Genomic DNA, 17,178 nt, shown 5'->3' with positions numbered 1-17,178 from the left:
AACCAAGAACAAACAGGCAGAAGATTTACAGAAAAAAATATCCCCTGTCAAAAATACAATCACAAACCAAAGAAGCAGGATAGGCTAGTAAAGAGAAGAAGAAACGACATGACTATCGGATCGTACACCCATGCGAACATCATAGGTATATGATTCAAGGGTGATGCTCCCATCCAACCACCCGCAGTGACCTCTTTCTGAGCACTGAATTCGGGTAAAGATAAAGACAGATGGTGACGGTTGTGGTAGTATTGGTGGTTTAGATGTCAATGCAGGGTTGCCAATTCAGGAGGCAAAATTTACTGCACTTTTACAGAAAAACAGTGACCTCTTTCTGAGCACTGAATTCGGGTAAAGATAAAGACAGAAAGCAATTGGAAAACAGATAAGAGGGGATAGAAGACACAGTAAGTACCTCCCTGCCCGCTATGGAAGAAAGACATTTTGTACTTACTTTTTCTTTCCGTTTAGCAGGTGATTGGAGGGTTTATGACATACTGAATTCCGTAACTATACAGAAATTTGTTTTTGTTTTTAATGGTTTTACGGCGCTTGCAACACATTAAGGTCATATCAGCGCCAGTAAAAAGGGAGAAAATTGGATAGTAAAAAGTTCTAGAATTACAATTAAAGCACAAAAGAAAAGGTAAGACAAAGGGGAAATGGTTCAAATAGGAAACAGATGTCCATTCCGAGAGCACACTATCAAAGTACTTAGTTTGAAATCACCTAAAAGTTTCATCCAGACACAAGCACAGATCCCACTAGAGGAACACACTCAAATGTTTACTAATAATATGTTAAAAATGAAAAGAGTAACAGTACATAACAGAGAGATGATTTACGAGGAAAAAAATATCATCTCCCAAAACTATAACTATACATTCGACTGTTTCCCTCCCAGCCAAGGAACTCCGGCAAGGATCAGGACAAAACTAAGTAATCTCATTCCAAGACAATGACAGGAAACAATTGGAAAACAGGTATGGGGGGGATAGAAGACACAGCATGTACCTCCCTGCCCACTATCGGAGGTCTTACTTATCCGAACCAGCGAACTATGGGAGGTCAGGATCCCCACCCAGTCTGAGCACTGAATTGGGGTAAAAAAGACATTTTGTACTTACTTTTTCTCTCCGTTTAGCAGGTGAATGGAGGGTTTATGACATACTGAATTCCGTAACTATACAGAAAATTGGAAACCTTGTCAATGGTAAAATAAAAAAGATTCACAACAATCATTTGGTATTTCGTTCTTTATTGAAACTGTTATTTTAATGATAGTTTTGTATTTACACAGCGCCTTTTTTTCCCATGGAGGAGTTTTAAAAGTTTCCAGAAAATAATGTGTACACAAATAACGATTCCCATCCCTATAGTAGTTTAGAACAGAAATACTTAGTATTTTTTTTGTTTTTTTTTTTTTGTTTGTTGCTTTAGGTCTCTTCCAACACAATTGAGGTTATATGAGAGACCGCTGAAACAAAAAAACAAGCAATCTAACAAAAATAGTACAAATGTCAATCAAAATCATAACCTAAAGATATCATAAGCTAAATTATAAATAACCAAGAACAAACATGCAGAGGATTTACAGGAAAAAAAATATCCCCTGTCAAAAATACAATCACAAACCAAAGAAGCAGGATAGGCTAGTAAAGAGAAGAAGAAACGACATCACTATCGGATCGTACACCCATGCGAACATCATAGGTATATGATTCAAGGGTGATGCTCCCATCCAACCACCCGCTACTTAGTATTTCGAAACTTACACAGGATTTCAGCGGTTAAATACATTAAAAGTAACAAGAAACAACAGCAGTAACATTTTGACCAGCATAATAAATATTGATGTTTTGTTTATATGTTTTTAAGTGTTTTACGGCGCTTGCAACACATTTAGGTCATGTCAGCACCAGTACAAAGGAAGATATGGGATATATTTTTTGTTTTTTTTTGTTTGTTGCTTTAGGTCTCTTCCAACACAATTGAGGTTATATGAGAGACCGCTGAAACAAAAAAAACAAGCAATCTAACAAAAATAGTACAAATGTAAATCAAAATAATAACCTAAAGATATCATAAGCTAAATTATAAATAACCAAGAACAAACAGGCAGAAGATTTACAGAAAAAAAAATATCCCCTGTCAAAAATACAAAAACAAACCAAAGAAGCAGGATAGGCTAGTAAAGAGAAGAAGAAACGACATCACTATCGGATCGTACACCCATGCGAACATCATAGGTATATGATTCAAGGGTGATGCTCCAAGCACCCAAGAAAAAGTAAGACAAAGGGGAACTGGGAACAAATAGGGATCAGATGTAGATTCCAAGAGCATACCACCAATGTACTTAGTGTGAGATCACCTATAAATCCTATCCGGACACAAGCACAAAATTTAAGAAAGAGGAATACACTCAAATGTTTACATTATACATTCAAAATAACAAATATAATAACACATAACAGAGAGATGATTTACAAGGAAAAAAATATCATCTCCCAAAACAATAACTATGCATTTGACTGTTTCCCTCACAGCTAGGACTCCGGCCAAGGCCAGGACAAAACCAAGTAATCTCAGTCCAAGACAGAGACAGAAAGCATGTTGGAAAACAGATATAAGGGGATAGAAGACACAGTATGTACCCCCCTGCCCTCTATGGGAGGTCAGGAACCCCACCCAGAATAAATGATGATGTTATTATTATTATCGGTATACATTTTTAAAAAGAAAATACGCCCTTCTGCACAGCATCATTAGATTGTTATGTTTGATTTGTTTTAAGGGTTTTAAAATAAAAAAAATTATAGATATACCACTAAAAGCATACAAGACAAAGGGAATTGAATTGGCTTAAATAGGCACAGATGTAGATTCCAAGAGACACACTTTCAGTGTGCTTAGTTTGATATCACCTAAAAGCATCATCCACACACACGCAGAGAATCCCACTAAGAGGAACACACTCAAATGATTAAAAACCATTATATATTCATGACAAAAAATATGACAGTACATAACAGAGAGATGATTTAAAAGGAAAAATATCATCTCCCAAAACTATAACATTACAGCACGGAAATCTTGAACAAGTTGGGACTGAGTCAGTTTGTTCAAAATATTATTATTATTTCACTTTTAGTTCTTTTAATATTTTGGTTTGAGTTTGAAAAACATGAATAAGGCATAGAAAATTCAAATATGACCAAATTTGGCTCAAACAAAAATCCTGTAAATGTTGGCTTTATACCAATATTATAATGAATTGTATAAATATATTCTGATAGTACTGACAGTACAAGGAATACTGTACAAAAAACAAAAAAAAATCTCCTATGAATACATTCCCCATAAAATCCCTTGTACAACAAATCTCATTTGAATACATTCCACCTAAAATTCCTTGTACTACAAATCTCATTAGAATACATTCCACCTAAAATTTCTTGTACAATAAATCTCATTTGAATACATTCCACCTAAAATTTCTTGTACAACAAATCTCATTTGAATATGTTCCACCTAAAATTCCTTGTACAACAAATCTCATTAGATACATTCCACCTAAACTTTCTTGTACAATAAATCTCATTTGAATACATTCCATCTAAAATTTCTTGTACAATAAATCTCATTTGAATACATTCCCCTTAAAATTCGTAACACTGACCTAGGTGCTTAAACTATAGCTATTAGCAGGACTGGAGTTTTTGGTGAAGAACTCGACAGGTTCAAGAATAGGCACTTCAGTCATCAGCAGGGACAATGGAAGAACGAGGTCTAAGTTACTGCTGTCATCTCTCACATCTGGACTAGGACTAGGAGGTAAATTGTGCCGAGATGATACGCAGTCGCTGGTTCCGAAATCTTTAACTGTTTTTGCAGAGTTGGTCTGAAGATGTTCATTAAAATCTGGAGAAGAATGCTGGCACGAATTGGACAAAATTGGATGTTCCGTGAGGCACTGTTGTTGGTCACAACCTGTACGCCGATTTCTAATTGTTGCCGATGATGTAGTCGTGGTAGTTGCAGCAGTTTCACAGCATTTGACAGCACCAAGATTATTTCCAACCCCATTCGAAAGAATGATATTGTCATCGACATTAGTTGAAACACGAGAAGTTGCAAGTCCCGGGGTTTGAGTTTGAGAACCAATGAATCGTTGTTTCTTTGACCTACTACCACCTTCTTCAGATTGGCTTTTTCTTCTTTTTACGACATTTCCACAAAGTTTACATTTGTTATCAAGCGCCGTATCCCTGCCTAGATTGAAACAGTCATCACCATTCTGAAGGCTGTTCGTATCCAAAGTTTCTATGCAGGTGGGAATGGTAGACGCTCCAAAAACAGACATAACATGGGATATTATCGAATCGAAAAGCCACACTGAGATAACCGAGGTCACATTCTTCATTTTCAGTTTCGAAAGGTTTGCATCCTTTTCAATTTTGTCTTCAAGGCGATCTCTTTCATTTTTTACATCACCATCTCTCATCTGGTTTGTCCAGTTATTCTCTGACCACAATCTCTCCACGTCTGCATTTTCTTTCCGTTGGAAGTTTTTGCTGGTAACATGATCCCTCGGCATGGACGAAAAGGCCAACGACACCTCAGTAGCAACAGTGGCATCCATATCCAAGTTCTTAGACTCCACTGACATATCCACAAGCGAGTTATTGGGTGGAAGAAGATACTGCACTCCAATGGTAGTGGAAAGGGGCAGTGCATGCCTTGTGGTTGAGATGGCGTTGTGGAGGGAGAGCACGGCAGCAACTGTGACAGACGCCATGGGTCCTGACAGTTGAATGGCAATGGCAGCGGATCCCATCACGCTGACCAAGCTGGCAACATACATGGCTGACAAAAGGGAAACCATCTGGGAGGGAATAAACAAATTAATACATCAACTTAACATTCCAGAAAAAAATGTTTAAAACAATAAAAAAAATTTTCTTTTTAAATATTTAAAAAGCATTCAACCGCTGAGAACAATAAAAAGTGTTTAAAACAATATGAAGAATTAAAAAAAACACTAATATGGGTCCTATCAATTTATCTTCTTTTGTTGGTTTTTTTTTGGCCTTTGATACTTCTGTTTTTTTCAACAACAACAACAACAAAATTACTATTGAACAGTCCCAAAAAAACCCCCAAAAAACGCAAATATATAAAACAAAACTAAAAGAGTATAAAAACAATCCTCCCGAACAAATTTGGTCATTTTTATTACACCCAATATATGAGATTAATTTTTGTCTCAAGAGGGGGGAGAACCACCTTCATCAAATCAAAATACAAGCATGATTTCCACACTCATGTCAATACTTATTGTCATTTCACAGTAAATACAACTGAGGCAGTACTGTTGATAAATTTAGTCACAAATTCATTTTATACAAAAAGAACAATATTTTTTCTCACTCTGAACCTAGAATGTTAGTTCAAAAATTGAAAACAAGAGGAAAAAATCCTAATGTAATTATTGTTTTGTTTTGTTTGTTTTGAAAGGTGTTACGGCACTTGCGACACATTTAGGTCATTTCAGCACCAGTAAAAAGGAAGGAAATGGGATAGTTAAAAAGTTACAGACTTACAATTGAAAACACACAAGAAATAGTAAGACAAAGGGGAAAGTTCCAAATAGAGAACAGATGTAGATTCCAAGAGCACACAATCACCAAAAATTCTCATCCCGACACAAACACAGGTCCCCACTTAGAGAAATACACTCAAATATTTACAAACCAACATAGATTTAAAACAAAAAATATGTAACATGACAGTACATAACAGAGAGATGATTTACAAGGGGAAAAAAAATCATCTCCCAAAACTATACATTTCACTATTTACCTCCTCGTCAAGAACAAAACCAAGTAATCCCATTCCAAGACAAAATCAGAAACAACTCGGAAAACAGATATAGGGGGATAGATAACACAGAATGACCTCCTGTCCACTATGGGAGGTCAAAGACCCCACCTAGTAATGTAATTAATTTTGACTCCACAATCCAGATGTATTCATTATCCAGACCAGTCTGGGGACAGATTTTTTTCTTCTTTATTTGTACACTTTAGGGAGTGATTCCACTAATCCAGATGTCTCTGTAATCCAGGCAATAATAATAATAATAATTTCCCTTTATTCATCCCATACGGTAAATTTGACTTTAGGGTCTATTCCAAGGGAAGACTGGAATAACCCAGGCATTAGCCGCAAACTGAGCTAGGGCGAGATGAATTGTTCATGGTCACACAATGGGGCAGGTATTCGAACTCGGTACCTTTCAAGTACAAAACAAAGATCAAAAACTGCTGAGCCACGCTGCCCCATTTATGCTGGGAACTGAGGTATTCGGATTGGAGAGACATGACTGTACTTATTTAAAGCATACCTTGGTACAATCAACTCCTACTTGATTCCACATGTTGTAGATGGGATCCCAATCCAAGAGAACAGACATCTCCGTATAGGTGAACCAACCTCTCCTCACCCCTTCCCGTAATGCCAGTCTGGTCAGAAAGAATTGGAAATTATGTACCATGTACCAGCATCATCATTAATTTGAATAACAGTAAAACAAACTGCCTATATAATATAATATAATAATAATAATAATAATAATAATAATAATGATAAGAATAATATGATGATGATAATGATAATAATAACAATAATGTTTATAATAATAATAATAATAGTAATAATAATAATCTCTTTTTTTTTTTTTTTTTTTTTTTTTTTTTTTTTTTTTTGTTGCTTTAGGTCTCTTCCAACACAATTGAGGTTATATGAGAGACCGCTGAAACAAAAAAACAAGCAATCTAACAAAAATAGTACAAATGTCAATCAAATCATAACCTAAAGATATCATAAGCTAAATTATAAATAACCAAGAACAAACAGGCAGAGGATTTACAGGAAAAAAAATATCCCCTGTCAAAAATACAATCACAAACCAAAGAAGCAGGATAGGCTAGTAAAGAGAAGAAGAAACGACATCACTATCGGATCGTACACCCATGCGAACATCATAGGTATATGATTCAAGGGTGATGCTCCCATCCAACCACCCGCTAATAATCTCTATTGCCCATGAAGGCACACTATACACATAGAGACAGAGATGTATGAAACAACGCATGCGAACCTCCTTCCCCCCCCCCCCCCCCCCCCCACACACATACAAAAAAAAAAACACACACAAACACTCATATTACACAAGGCTTCATAGTATTAATCTCAAAGGCATCTTATTATGATGACAAATTTATGCATATATATATGTTATAAATTTACGAATATTAATTTGACAAATTCAAATCTATTCCAAAATTTGCCTTTTTTTCTCTCTCACAAATTGAGGTAAATAAAATTTTTTAATAAAATGCATAAATCATTAATTGAGTAATTAACTTTGAGCTGGATCTGTCAACATCCATTTTACAATATCATTGGCGTGTTCTGTCGATTTATGTGATGGATCGATCACGCAAAGCTTTTCACGGATCTACAGAATGCCCAACAATCAAGTAGTAATAGAGGTAGTTGTAGTGCTAGTAGCGTTGGTGGTGTTAGTAGTAGTAGTGGTGGTGGTGGTGGTGGTAGTAATAGTAGTAACAGTAGTGGTGGTAGTACTGATCTGTAGAATGTGTAACAATCATTGGATCTCAACACATTTCGTGAATCTACAGAATGCGCAGCAATCTATCAAGTGTTACACATTCTGCAGATCGGTATTACTACGACTACTATTACTTTTCTACTACTAACTACTACTACTCCTACTACCACCATCACCACTACTATCACCACTACCACAACAACCTAAATATAAGCTGTGTAAGCTGTGCAATCGACAGAACGCGCCTAACATCATCAAACACTTACCTCCTCTCCACAGCAGTCAGAGTGTTGTCAAAGTCTTCATGTCTTGTAAACAAATGCCAATCCTGGTTTGATAGAAAGTTCAATCTGTTAAAGGTCACTCAATGTAAAGTTGGTAAACTAACTAGTAATCACTATAGTACGACTGGGGGGGTCCAGATCGCTCATTTGGTAGAGCAATTGCTCCACATGCAAATGGAATGAGATCGATCCCAGGTGCAGTCGAGATTTTTTTTCAGAGAAGAGGAAGTCAAATGAAAATCTGACAGGACAATCAAGGAATTGACAGGTCTAACATTATAAAAGCTGATAGAGAAGGTCAATTAATTTCCGCAATGTGTCGCACCGGATTGTGAAGACTGGGTTCTCCAAGTTCCCCCCCCCTCAGTCAACCATCAAGCAGGGATGTAAATGCACAGTTGAAAAAAATTCTGAAATTCTGCGAGCTCATTTCAATAGTCTAAACTCCAAGTGACACACCAGGAATGAGGTGATAAATGGCCTTGTGATTGTGACAACATTTTTAGGACTTTTGAGTGATAAGTCTCAGAATAAAATCTAAATTATTTTGTTTATGGATGGATTTTAATGATTTATGTCTCCTTTTTGTCAGGAGGAAATACCATTATTTGGTGTTGTTCATGCTTAAATCAGTGCCCATTTAGTATTATCCTTATCTTTATGGATTAAACAGGGTTAAATTAGTTTGGGATACTGAAAAAAATCAGAATTTTGGAATTCTTAACTTATTTTCACTGCACGTAATCCAACACCTAAACTTTTATATCAAAATTATATTCAGGTCAAAATATTACCCCCAATGACTAAATGAATCTGACAATAATAAAAATTCGTACTCAAATTTCAACAGCCATATCATTACTAAGGCCAATTTTGAGATTGGAAAGATGGTCACCTCCCGATATTTATCATTTTCTCAGGCCCCAAACCCTTCTGCTAATAACAAAGGCAATAAGAAGTACGTTACAATTAAAATACTACATTAGGTTTAGAATCGTGTTAAAAGCCCTTTACTTTATTGGTGTAGCTTTCAATGAGAACAAACAAATTTGATTTTTTCCCCCACCACAGTCAAACGTTCGTGGCAGTCTCAACCAGAAATGAGACCCCATAGAAATTTCTCATAAAGACCAAGGCTAAGGGAAATGTATCTTCAGACTCATTATGACTGAAATGAATTGCAACACACAGGAATTACTTACAGAAACAGAAATACATTCCAATTGAGCCTTAGGAAGAAAGTGTAACAACAACTCAGAACTCAGTCATGAATACTCGATATATATCCACCATCTTCTACTTTCGATTCTGCAGCCCATGTTTTGCTTCCGGTAAACTAAAAATAACCCTCCTTGTTTACACAACAGATGTGAATCTAGTTCCGAATTAAAATTAGGAAAATTCGGAAATTCGAACGCTATCAATCCTTAGTACTTCCGAATTAAAATTCGGAAGCTGTCGTGGAAATAAGTTGAATGGTTAAATACACGTATAATCATAACTGACACAACAGTAGTGTAAATTAAGTGTTTCAGTACATTGAAAATGGATATTCACTACAAATTCTCTATATGTACAGCAGTATCTCTTATCACAAGAGTTGTTGGTAGTGAGGTATTAGGAAATATTTAAATTGTTTGGGGAAGCTAGAAAATGTCTGAAAAATAGGAAATCCTAATAATTCTGAAAGATTTACATCCCTGCATCAAGGAAATGAGTGAGTAAGTGAGACTTTGGAATGGCAAAACATCCATATCATCTGTGTTGTGAAGCTAGAAAGTAATTCGAATGATTGCCATGCAAAACATAGGCTTTATTCAACATTTAAATCGACATGATCTGGAAAGAAATTAAAACACAAAGAGTTAGACAATACAGTACAGACACAGATCAATTACAAACATAAAGTGACAAATAGATTTATCTCTAAACATTAAACAATATCATGACAATCTGTGTCTTCATTAATAAATCAAAGCTTCCATTCAATTTGACTATTGTGAAATCTTGAACAAGTAATCCCACCTTTGCTTACAGTCACCTAGAGTACCCTTTTCATGTTTTTTTTTAAAAAAGGGATGAAAAACTTTAAACACAAATGCGACAACTGCCGAAAAATGGTATTACACAATGGGGATTTTGAAGTTAAAGATTAAATCTATGGCCTAAATCCAAAAACATGAAACCTTGATTTAAATATATATATATATCTGTATTACTGCAGATGAATTTCATAGCTCAAGCCATTATAACCTAAATACCCCTCTCAGGTATATAATGTGGTTGATCTAAACAATAATATATAGAGACCATAGAAAACAATATCATCTAAATAATAATAATAATAATAATAATAATAATAATAATAATAATAATAATAATAATAATAATAATAATAATAATAATAATAATAACAATATAATAATAATAATAATCATAATAAAATAATAATAATAATAATATAATAATAATAATAATAATAATAATAATAGCTAATAATAATAATAATAATTTAAAACTTATATAGCGCTGTAACTCACTCCCAGACATCACACTCTAAGTGCTTAAATTACATATTACTTTGGCTAAAACATACTCACTCACACACAACACACAACAACACATCACAAATTTTGCTCCTTATATCATCTACTAAAATAATTAAGCAAATTAGTTTTAAGCGAACATTTAAAAATAGACAAAGATTCTTTTTCATGAATGCTTTGTGGTTAGGTGCTCAAAACAGAGGGCCCAAAACGACAAAAGGATCTCATTCCAGCTTTTTTGCATTATCGAGAGGGACAGCTAGTGAGGTGGAATCACTGGCCGAACAAAATGGGTGGGGTTTTGAATATCTTTCAATTAGTTCTAAAGGGTATTTAAAAACAAACAAAAAAAAAACAAAAAAACATAGAACCAAATTACTGACCATTTCTTTGAGAAAGTCCATCTCCATTCTGTTCACGTCTTCGGTGTCATGGCCAACACTGGCTGCCCATTCGTCGTTATAAACTTCTTCATCCACTCCCTCGTCATACAAATATTTACTGGCCATCATCTATACAGAGAAAAAAAATAATAATAAAATTTTTTAAATCAAAATAAAGCCATCATAACTTATCTTTTGTAATTCCTATTTATAAAAACAATTTCCTTTATGGATGAATAAAGTTTATTCTAATTACTTTTTATTTATTTATTTATGACTGATACCTAATCTCTGAAGGAATAAATGGATTTTCTTTTTCAAAACCGACTTCTGTCATACATTGTATATTGCGTCTTTTTCAAAATAGAATTCTTGCTCAAGTATTATGATAATACAAATTGTAAAAAATATATTCTTTTGTAATATTATAATTACAATTGTTATACAAAACAAGAGAGAGAGAATGGGAAGAAGAGGGAGAGAGAGAGAGGGAGGGAGGAGAGAGAGAGAGAGAGAGAGAGAGAGAGAGAGAGAGAGAGAGAAGAGAGAGAGAGAGAGAGAGAAGAGAGAGAGAGAGAAGGAAAGAAAGGAGGGGGGGGGGGGGGGGGGGGGGGAGAGAGAACTTAGATTATCAAAAAGAAGGGAACACAAACCATGGAAATAAAGAAGACATCTGAAGAAGACATGGATTGTAGGTATTTCTCATTGCCTTGCCTCAGACGTTTGGCATACATCATGGACAACACCACTGAACACGGCGATACTTGATTGCGTCTGCAATGAAAATGAAATGAAAACTAAACAAACAAGATACAAATCATAATTATAGGGAAATCTCATCAATACAAACTTAACCCAGCAGTCGCTTGACTGAGATTTCTTCAAGCTGAGCAATTTCTCCCTGGTCCCAATCTGGGATAAATTAACCAATCGTAATGGTGATTACAAATCAGTGATCAAGGTAATCTATCTGTAATTTTTAAAAATAAATATCAATCCAAAACAGTTGAATTTCTGGCCATTTTCCGTTTTTTCACGGGACAACCCTCGTACTATCATATCAGCCAAAACAATATTGACTTGGGGCATAGTAATGAAGGATTTTACATACTATCAAATGTGCTAAAATCGAGATTTATCCGAAAACCACGAGTCACTTCTAGTCACTTCTAGTTGTCTTAGAAAAAAACGTACAAAATATATAATATAATATTAATATAATATAAATTCAAACTAATAGCACAAAATAAACCTCCTCTGCCCTCCTAAATCACTCCTCCCCGCATATACATCCCCTTTCTCATCCGTCCATCTCTCTCCCTCCCCCCCCCCCCCCCCCCCCCCTCCCTTCACCTCTATTTTTAAAAAATCTATTTATATATTTATTTTTATTTATTAATTAATACTAATATATTTTCTTCTTCAAAAAATAACGAACACACGCAGTTTGCACACATACACCCTTTCGCACATCACTCAACACTCATAATGAATAGAATACCACCGAATTATCCTTCATCCCAGAAGATCTCCAACTGTGGAAACACATTTTATGTAGAAACAGCTGTCTTGGACGAAATGTGAGTTGTTTTTACTCATTTAATATGCTCTGAATTGTTAATTTAATATAATAGAGCACTGTCTGAACTACAGGACATCCATCAATAATTATAATATACATTTCATAAATAATTAAAATCCCCAAATATCTCTTACGATAATATGTGAAGTAAAGAATCAATAATTAATAGAAGTTTGAGGCTCTTATCAGGAAAACAAATAAATGTTATTAAGAGCTAGGGAACAGGGCAATCAGATCAGGAATTTCCCGATCAAATCGGGAGAGATTTGGTGCAATTTAATGAAATCTCTCAACTCATGTACAATCAAGTACAAAACGTAATTGGAATGAAAGCAATAACTCTAAAAGCCTCCATATTAACAGTCATGAAGACAACACCAATGAAAATCATCATGAAAAGCTTACTTGGTGACAGTGGCAGCCATGGGCATGTCGAGGCGTCCTAGACCTTCCGATCCTGGGAAACTATCTTGAAAATATTCCATGCATGTCTCTGAAAAGTAGGATTGAAAAATGTTATTATGATTCACTACGCTTCATCCATCTATTTCCCCCAAATTCTATTCTTGAAGAACAAATCACCTGATAAAGTCCCTTTTAGTACTATCACTCTTGCAATAGCCATCACTGCTTGCAGCCAGGTACTAATTCAAAACTGAGTCTAGGTAGGGGAATGTGTGTAAAGTGTGTATTACCTAAGGACAAAACTAAGGTCAGAGCTTTGTGATTATTGACATCAATTCATTCAGTTTCAGCAACAACGCTTAACATTTTAAAATATGTTGTCAGTTGTACGATGATGAGACACAATAAGACCCTGCCACAGCTGGTATCAGCATTGTGGCAATTTTTTAAAAAAAGCCTTTTTCTACATTAATAATAAGCTGTAAGATTTCATGATTTCTTTCACTTTTAACTCTACAGGAAATTAGTTAGAACTATTACTATTATCTTATCGTATTATCAGTATTTTATCATCATCATTATGAAATTGATGTCACTCAGCTCTTTGTTATTGCTTTTAGTTTTAGCCAGCCATTGTTATGAATAGCTATCACTAAATCCTATCAATCAGACTATAACCATTCAAGGTTACACAGAGTTTTGTGTGTCTGTACGTTTAGTCAGCTGGCAGATGTTTTTGGCTAAACGCATAGCACCAAATATATTTTGAAATTATCATCATTAAAACGATATTATCATTTACTTACTATTTTATTATGACTATAATATCTCTATTTTATTATATAACAAGAAATACTACAGCTACCAACCTGTAAGGGGAAGTGAGGAAGTACCAAGACCATCAATATCACTATCACTGTCGCAGTCACTTGTACATGCATGGTACAATCTGCGCTGGATTCTTTTCTTGAATTTTCTGGAATCCATTTCTGGTATTCCTGAAAAAGAATAAAAAATAAAAATTTTAAAAATTTAAACTTCTCTGATCACATTATAGAAAAAAGATAAAAAAATGAAAATGATTGGACAAACTCCTGAGAAGGATCATCATGTTGCCGTCGTACAGGAGCTTGTAAGCTGCCATGACCCTGAAGGTGATACCAGCCTAGATCCAATCCTGCTGGAACAGCTAAAGATGAGTAGCCAGACCAAGAATGGTCCAAACCGGCGTCCAGACAAGGTTATTCCTTCTCCTGGACCCACACATCCAACTCAATGAAAATGAAAAATAGGAAAAGATACCATGCTGGCTCAGTCGTCGCCCAGTACAAAAAGGACTGCTTGTCAAACATAGGAAGTCCGATTGACATTACAAGTGAGCTAGACTCCAACGTTGAAAACAATCATAGGCACTAGCATTAAAATACTTTCCCTAAATCTAGAAGGAATATCAATGGCTAAGTGTGAATACCTATCACATGTACTCAAAAAATATGATGTTGACATTGTCCTCCTCCAGGAAACGCATCTCGATGACACTAGAAAAGAACCAAGAGAGAGAGTGAGAGAGAGAGAGAGAGAGAGAGAGAGAGAGAGAGAGAGAGAGAGAGAGAGAGAGAGAGAGAGAGAGAGAGAGAGAGAGAGAGAGTTTTTTAAAAAGGTGGGGGGAGGAGGGTTGGGACATATCCCTTTCAACGTTCTGTAAAACGAAGACGGAATTTTAAAAAAAAAAACAAAAAAATAATTTTAAAAACATTTTAAAAAGTGGCGGAACCAGGATTTGAACCCACAACGCCGATTCTGGTAAAACTTCCAGGGCAGACGACTAAACCATTTGGCCATGACACCAACTTCGAAGTCGACGCATATTGTGTATATATGTAGTGACAACTGATTTATTGTTGGTTAATTTTATGTTTTTATATTCTAGATATTTTATTAACTTTCCTTATTTCTATGTGCATTTGGAAACATTCCATATTCTGGAATGTGGATAATTGTTTAAAAGAGCGGAGTTTCAAATATGTGTCTGGGAATAACGAATTTTCATTATCCCCAGCAGATGTCTGGGAATAATGACAGTGACAGCCTTGCAAAATGCGCTCAACAAAATGTCCCACGAGTAAAAATTGAAATTGAAAAGTGTTCACGAAAAAATTCACAAATTTTAAAATTACGATTGGTCATTTGATTGAGATTTACACATGGGTATGTTTATAACATTTGTAAACAAAGCAGCATGTTTACATTTGTTAAGAAATATCCAATTGTTGGATTGCAACAAATCATGTGATTGATGACCTGGTTGGACGAAAACATGTCTAGATCGCTCAATTCCCATCCCACTGTTCACCACGGAAGAAGAAAAAGAACGTGGAAACTGAAACATCTGTCTCGAATCTTTTTGAGATGGAACCGCCGAAAGGGAGGCAAAATTTTACTGTAGCATAATGATTTACAGAAACCGATTCGGGGGGTCATAATTTCTTATTTCTTAAATAAATACCTCACCTTAGTTACACTTCCCCAACCCAAGGAATCTTCAATGGCGAATCTGCTCCGGGATTGTCAGATGCCAAATAATATTTTATAAATAATCCAAACTATTCCGAAAAAAATCCAGATTAAAAATAAAAAGAATCCAAATTTCCGAAGAAACAAAAAAACAACAACCCAACAAAAACAACAACAAAAACAACAACAACACCCCTCAAATACAAATATGAGCTTTTATATTGTGCAATATCCACTAAGTGAGCTCAAAGCGCTTTACAGTACACTACTTTACTTACAAGGGGTTCCTAGCCAACAAGACTTTATATATTATATTATAGGACGTAACATGACGCTTGTTAGGCACTATTACATATTTTTTTCGTACAAAGATAAGGCTGTTAACGGCATTTTACACCTGAGTATGGTGAGAGAGTCTGTGGGTAAAGAGCCTTTTCCAGTGACCCAACTATGCGCCGAGCGAGGCTAACCCAGGACCTTCCGATCTAAAAGAGAGTGTCATACCAAAGACCGCATAACCCATAGATATACATCTGTACTAGGTGTATATCTATGGCATAACCACACTTTCTTTGGTCTACTCTAATTGCTTGAGAAATATAGAAATGTCATCACAAGAGTAATGGTAGTAAATATTGTTATCCAAAAAATGTTCTTGTTATTACATTTTTAAAATATGTGGTTTTGAACAGTTCTCACGGGCAAAATAATCCAAAAATTAAAAACTTAAAATATGACAATCCAAAGTCGTCAAAATAAATAATCCAAAAATAGGCGGTTTGGATTTTAAAAATCCAACTTGGCAATCCTTATACGCTCATTGCTCATCCCCAAAACTTCCGATTTCGCCTTGCTTCCGAAACCTAATAAAGACCCCAGAACTTCAATGTTATATCATGCTTTTTGACAATCTACTTTAAAAAATAAAACAACACTTTCAAAATGGATTTATTTCAGCTATTTATTATCAAAATCAATAACATTATTATTTCATGTTTTCAATTTTTGACTGTATAGATTAGAATATAGCAGTTAGTTTTGTTTTTGCTTATTTTCCTTTCAACTATTTAATGTTAGCGGTGATGACGCCAATCTGGTATTCTTTCCCAGTTTGAAATCAATCCAGCTGATCCCTTTTTACAACGATGTTGTATGCTTTTTGTGGTCTAGCCAAGGGTCGAGCAGACGAAAGGCAGTTGTTTTACATAACGACACAACAATAATTCTTCCTTCCTTTCCTTTTTCTTTTCTTTTTTTTTTTAACTAGCGGAAAATCTGCATTATTTGTGGAGAAATAAAGCTATAACGAACAGGAAGTCGTCTTTTATACTTATAATTCCACTATATTGTGGATATAAACAGAGATTGAGATGAATCTTTTTTTAATCAACGGGAAATAGAATTACCTTTAATTGAAGATCCTCGCTGACGATGTTGATATATTTGATACAACAGACCTGACGAAGCAGCACAAACCAATAATATCAAATAATCTGCGATAATTGATTCCAAAACACAAATCACAGTTGTTAACAAGAAACCAGTGGAATAGAAAAGTGTAAGAAAACTCAGAAACTAGATTAACGAGAATGAAGACATCAAACGGAGAAAAATGCTAGCTCAAACTGCATCCAGAGAACTACACGTTTGGAACATGACGAATGTCATTAATGAAAATAAAAGAATACGCCTTTACTAAGCGCTAGTGCTGCCAATCCTTTTATACAACTGTGGTACGTGGGTGGGGTCTTACAAAAAAGAATTTGGACACCCTGGGCTCCCTTCATGGCAAACAATTGAGACGAGTTATTGGGGTACATTGGCC

At 35.1% G+C, this 17,178-nt stretch overlaps 1 protein-coding gene across 6 annotated transcripts; it reads right to left on the bottom strand.

The window, feature by feature from the left end:
• Positions 1 to 1,241: 1,241 nt before the first annotated feature.
• LOC144959001 (uncharacterized) lies at positions 1,242 to 17,178 on the bottom strand. 6 transcript variants are annotated; one of them, XR_013642543.1, is made up of 9 exons: positions 16,760 to 17,022; positions 13,709 to 13,837; positions 12,840 to 12,927; positions 11,506 to 11,626; positions 10,853 to 10,981; positions 7,906 to 7,967; positions 6,410 to 6,527; positions 1,757 to 4,888; positions 1,242 to 1,397 (listed from the first exon to the last, which is right to left on the bottom strand). XR_013642543.1 is itself a non-coding variant. In XM_078891319.1 (8 exons), exons 2-8 carry the CDS (start codon positions 13,824 to 13,826, stop codon positions 3,683 to 3,685), a joined length of 1,842 nt encoding a protein of 613 aa, XP_078747445.1. In that variant the 5' UTR covers positions 13,827 to 13,837; positions 16,760 to 17,178; the 3' UTR covers positions 1,242 to 3,682. The 6 variants fall into 6 exon arrangements, 3 of the variants coding, with proteins under 3 accessions (XP_078747445.1, XP_078747444.1, XP_078747442.1); XR_013642542.1 differs by lacking the exon at positions 16,760 to 17,022 and adding an exon at positions 16,019 to 16,200; XR_013642541.1 differs by lacking the exon at positions 16,760 to 17,022 and adding an exon at positions 15,351 to 15,435.

The sequence above is a fragment of the Berghia stephanieae genome, chromosome 13, assembly GCF_034508935.2.
Source record: "Berghia stephanieae isolate SIO BIC M18660-M18661 chromosome 13, UCSD_Bste_1.3, whole genome shotgun sequence".
Classification (NCBI taxonomy): Eukaryota; Metazoa; Mollusca; class Gastropoda; order Nudibranchia; family Aeolidiidae; genus Berghia; species Berghia stephanieae.
The sequence above is the reverse complement of the archived record's forward strand: the minus strand, read 5'-3'. Positions and strand labels throughout refer to the sequence as shown.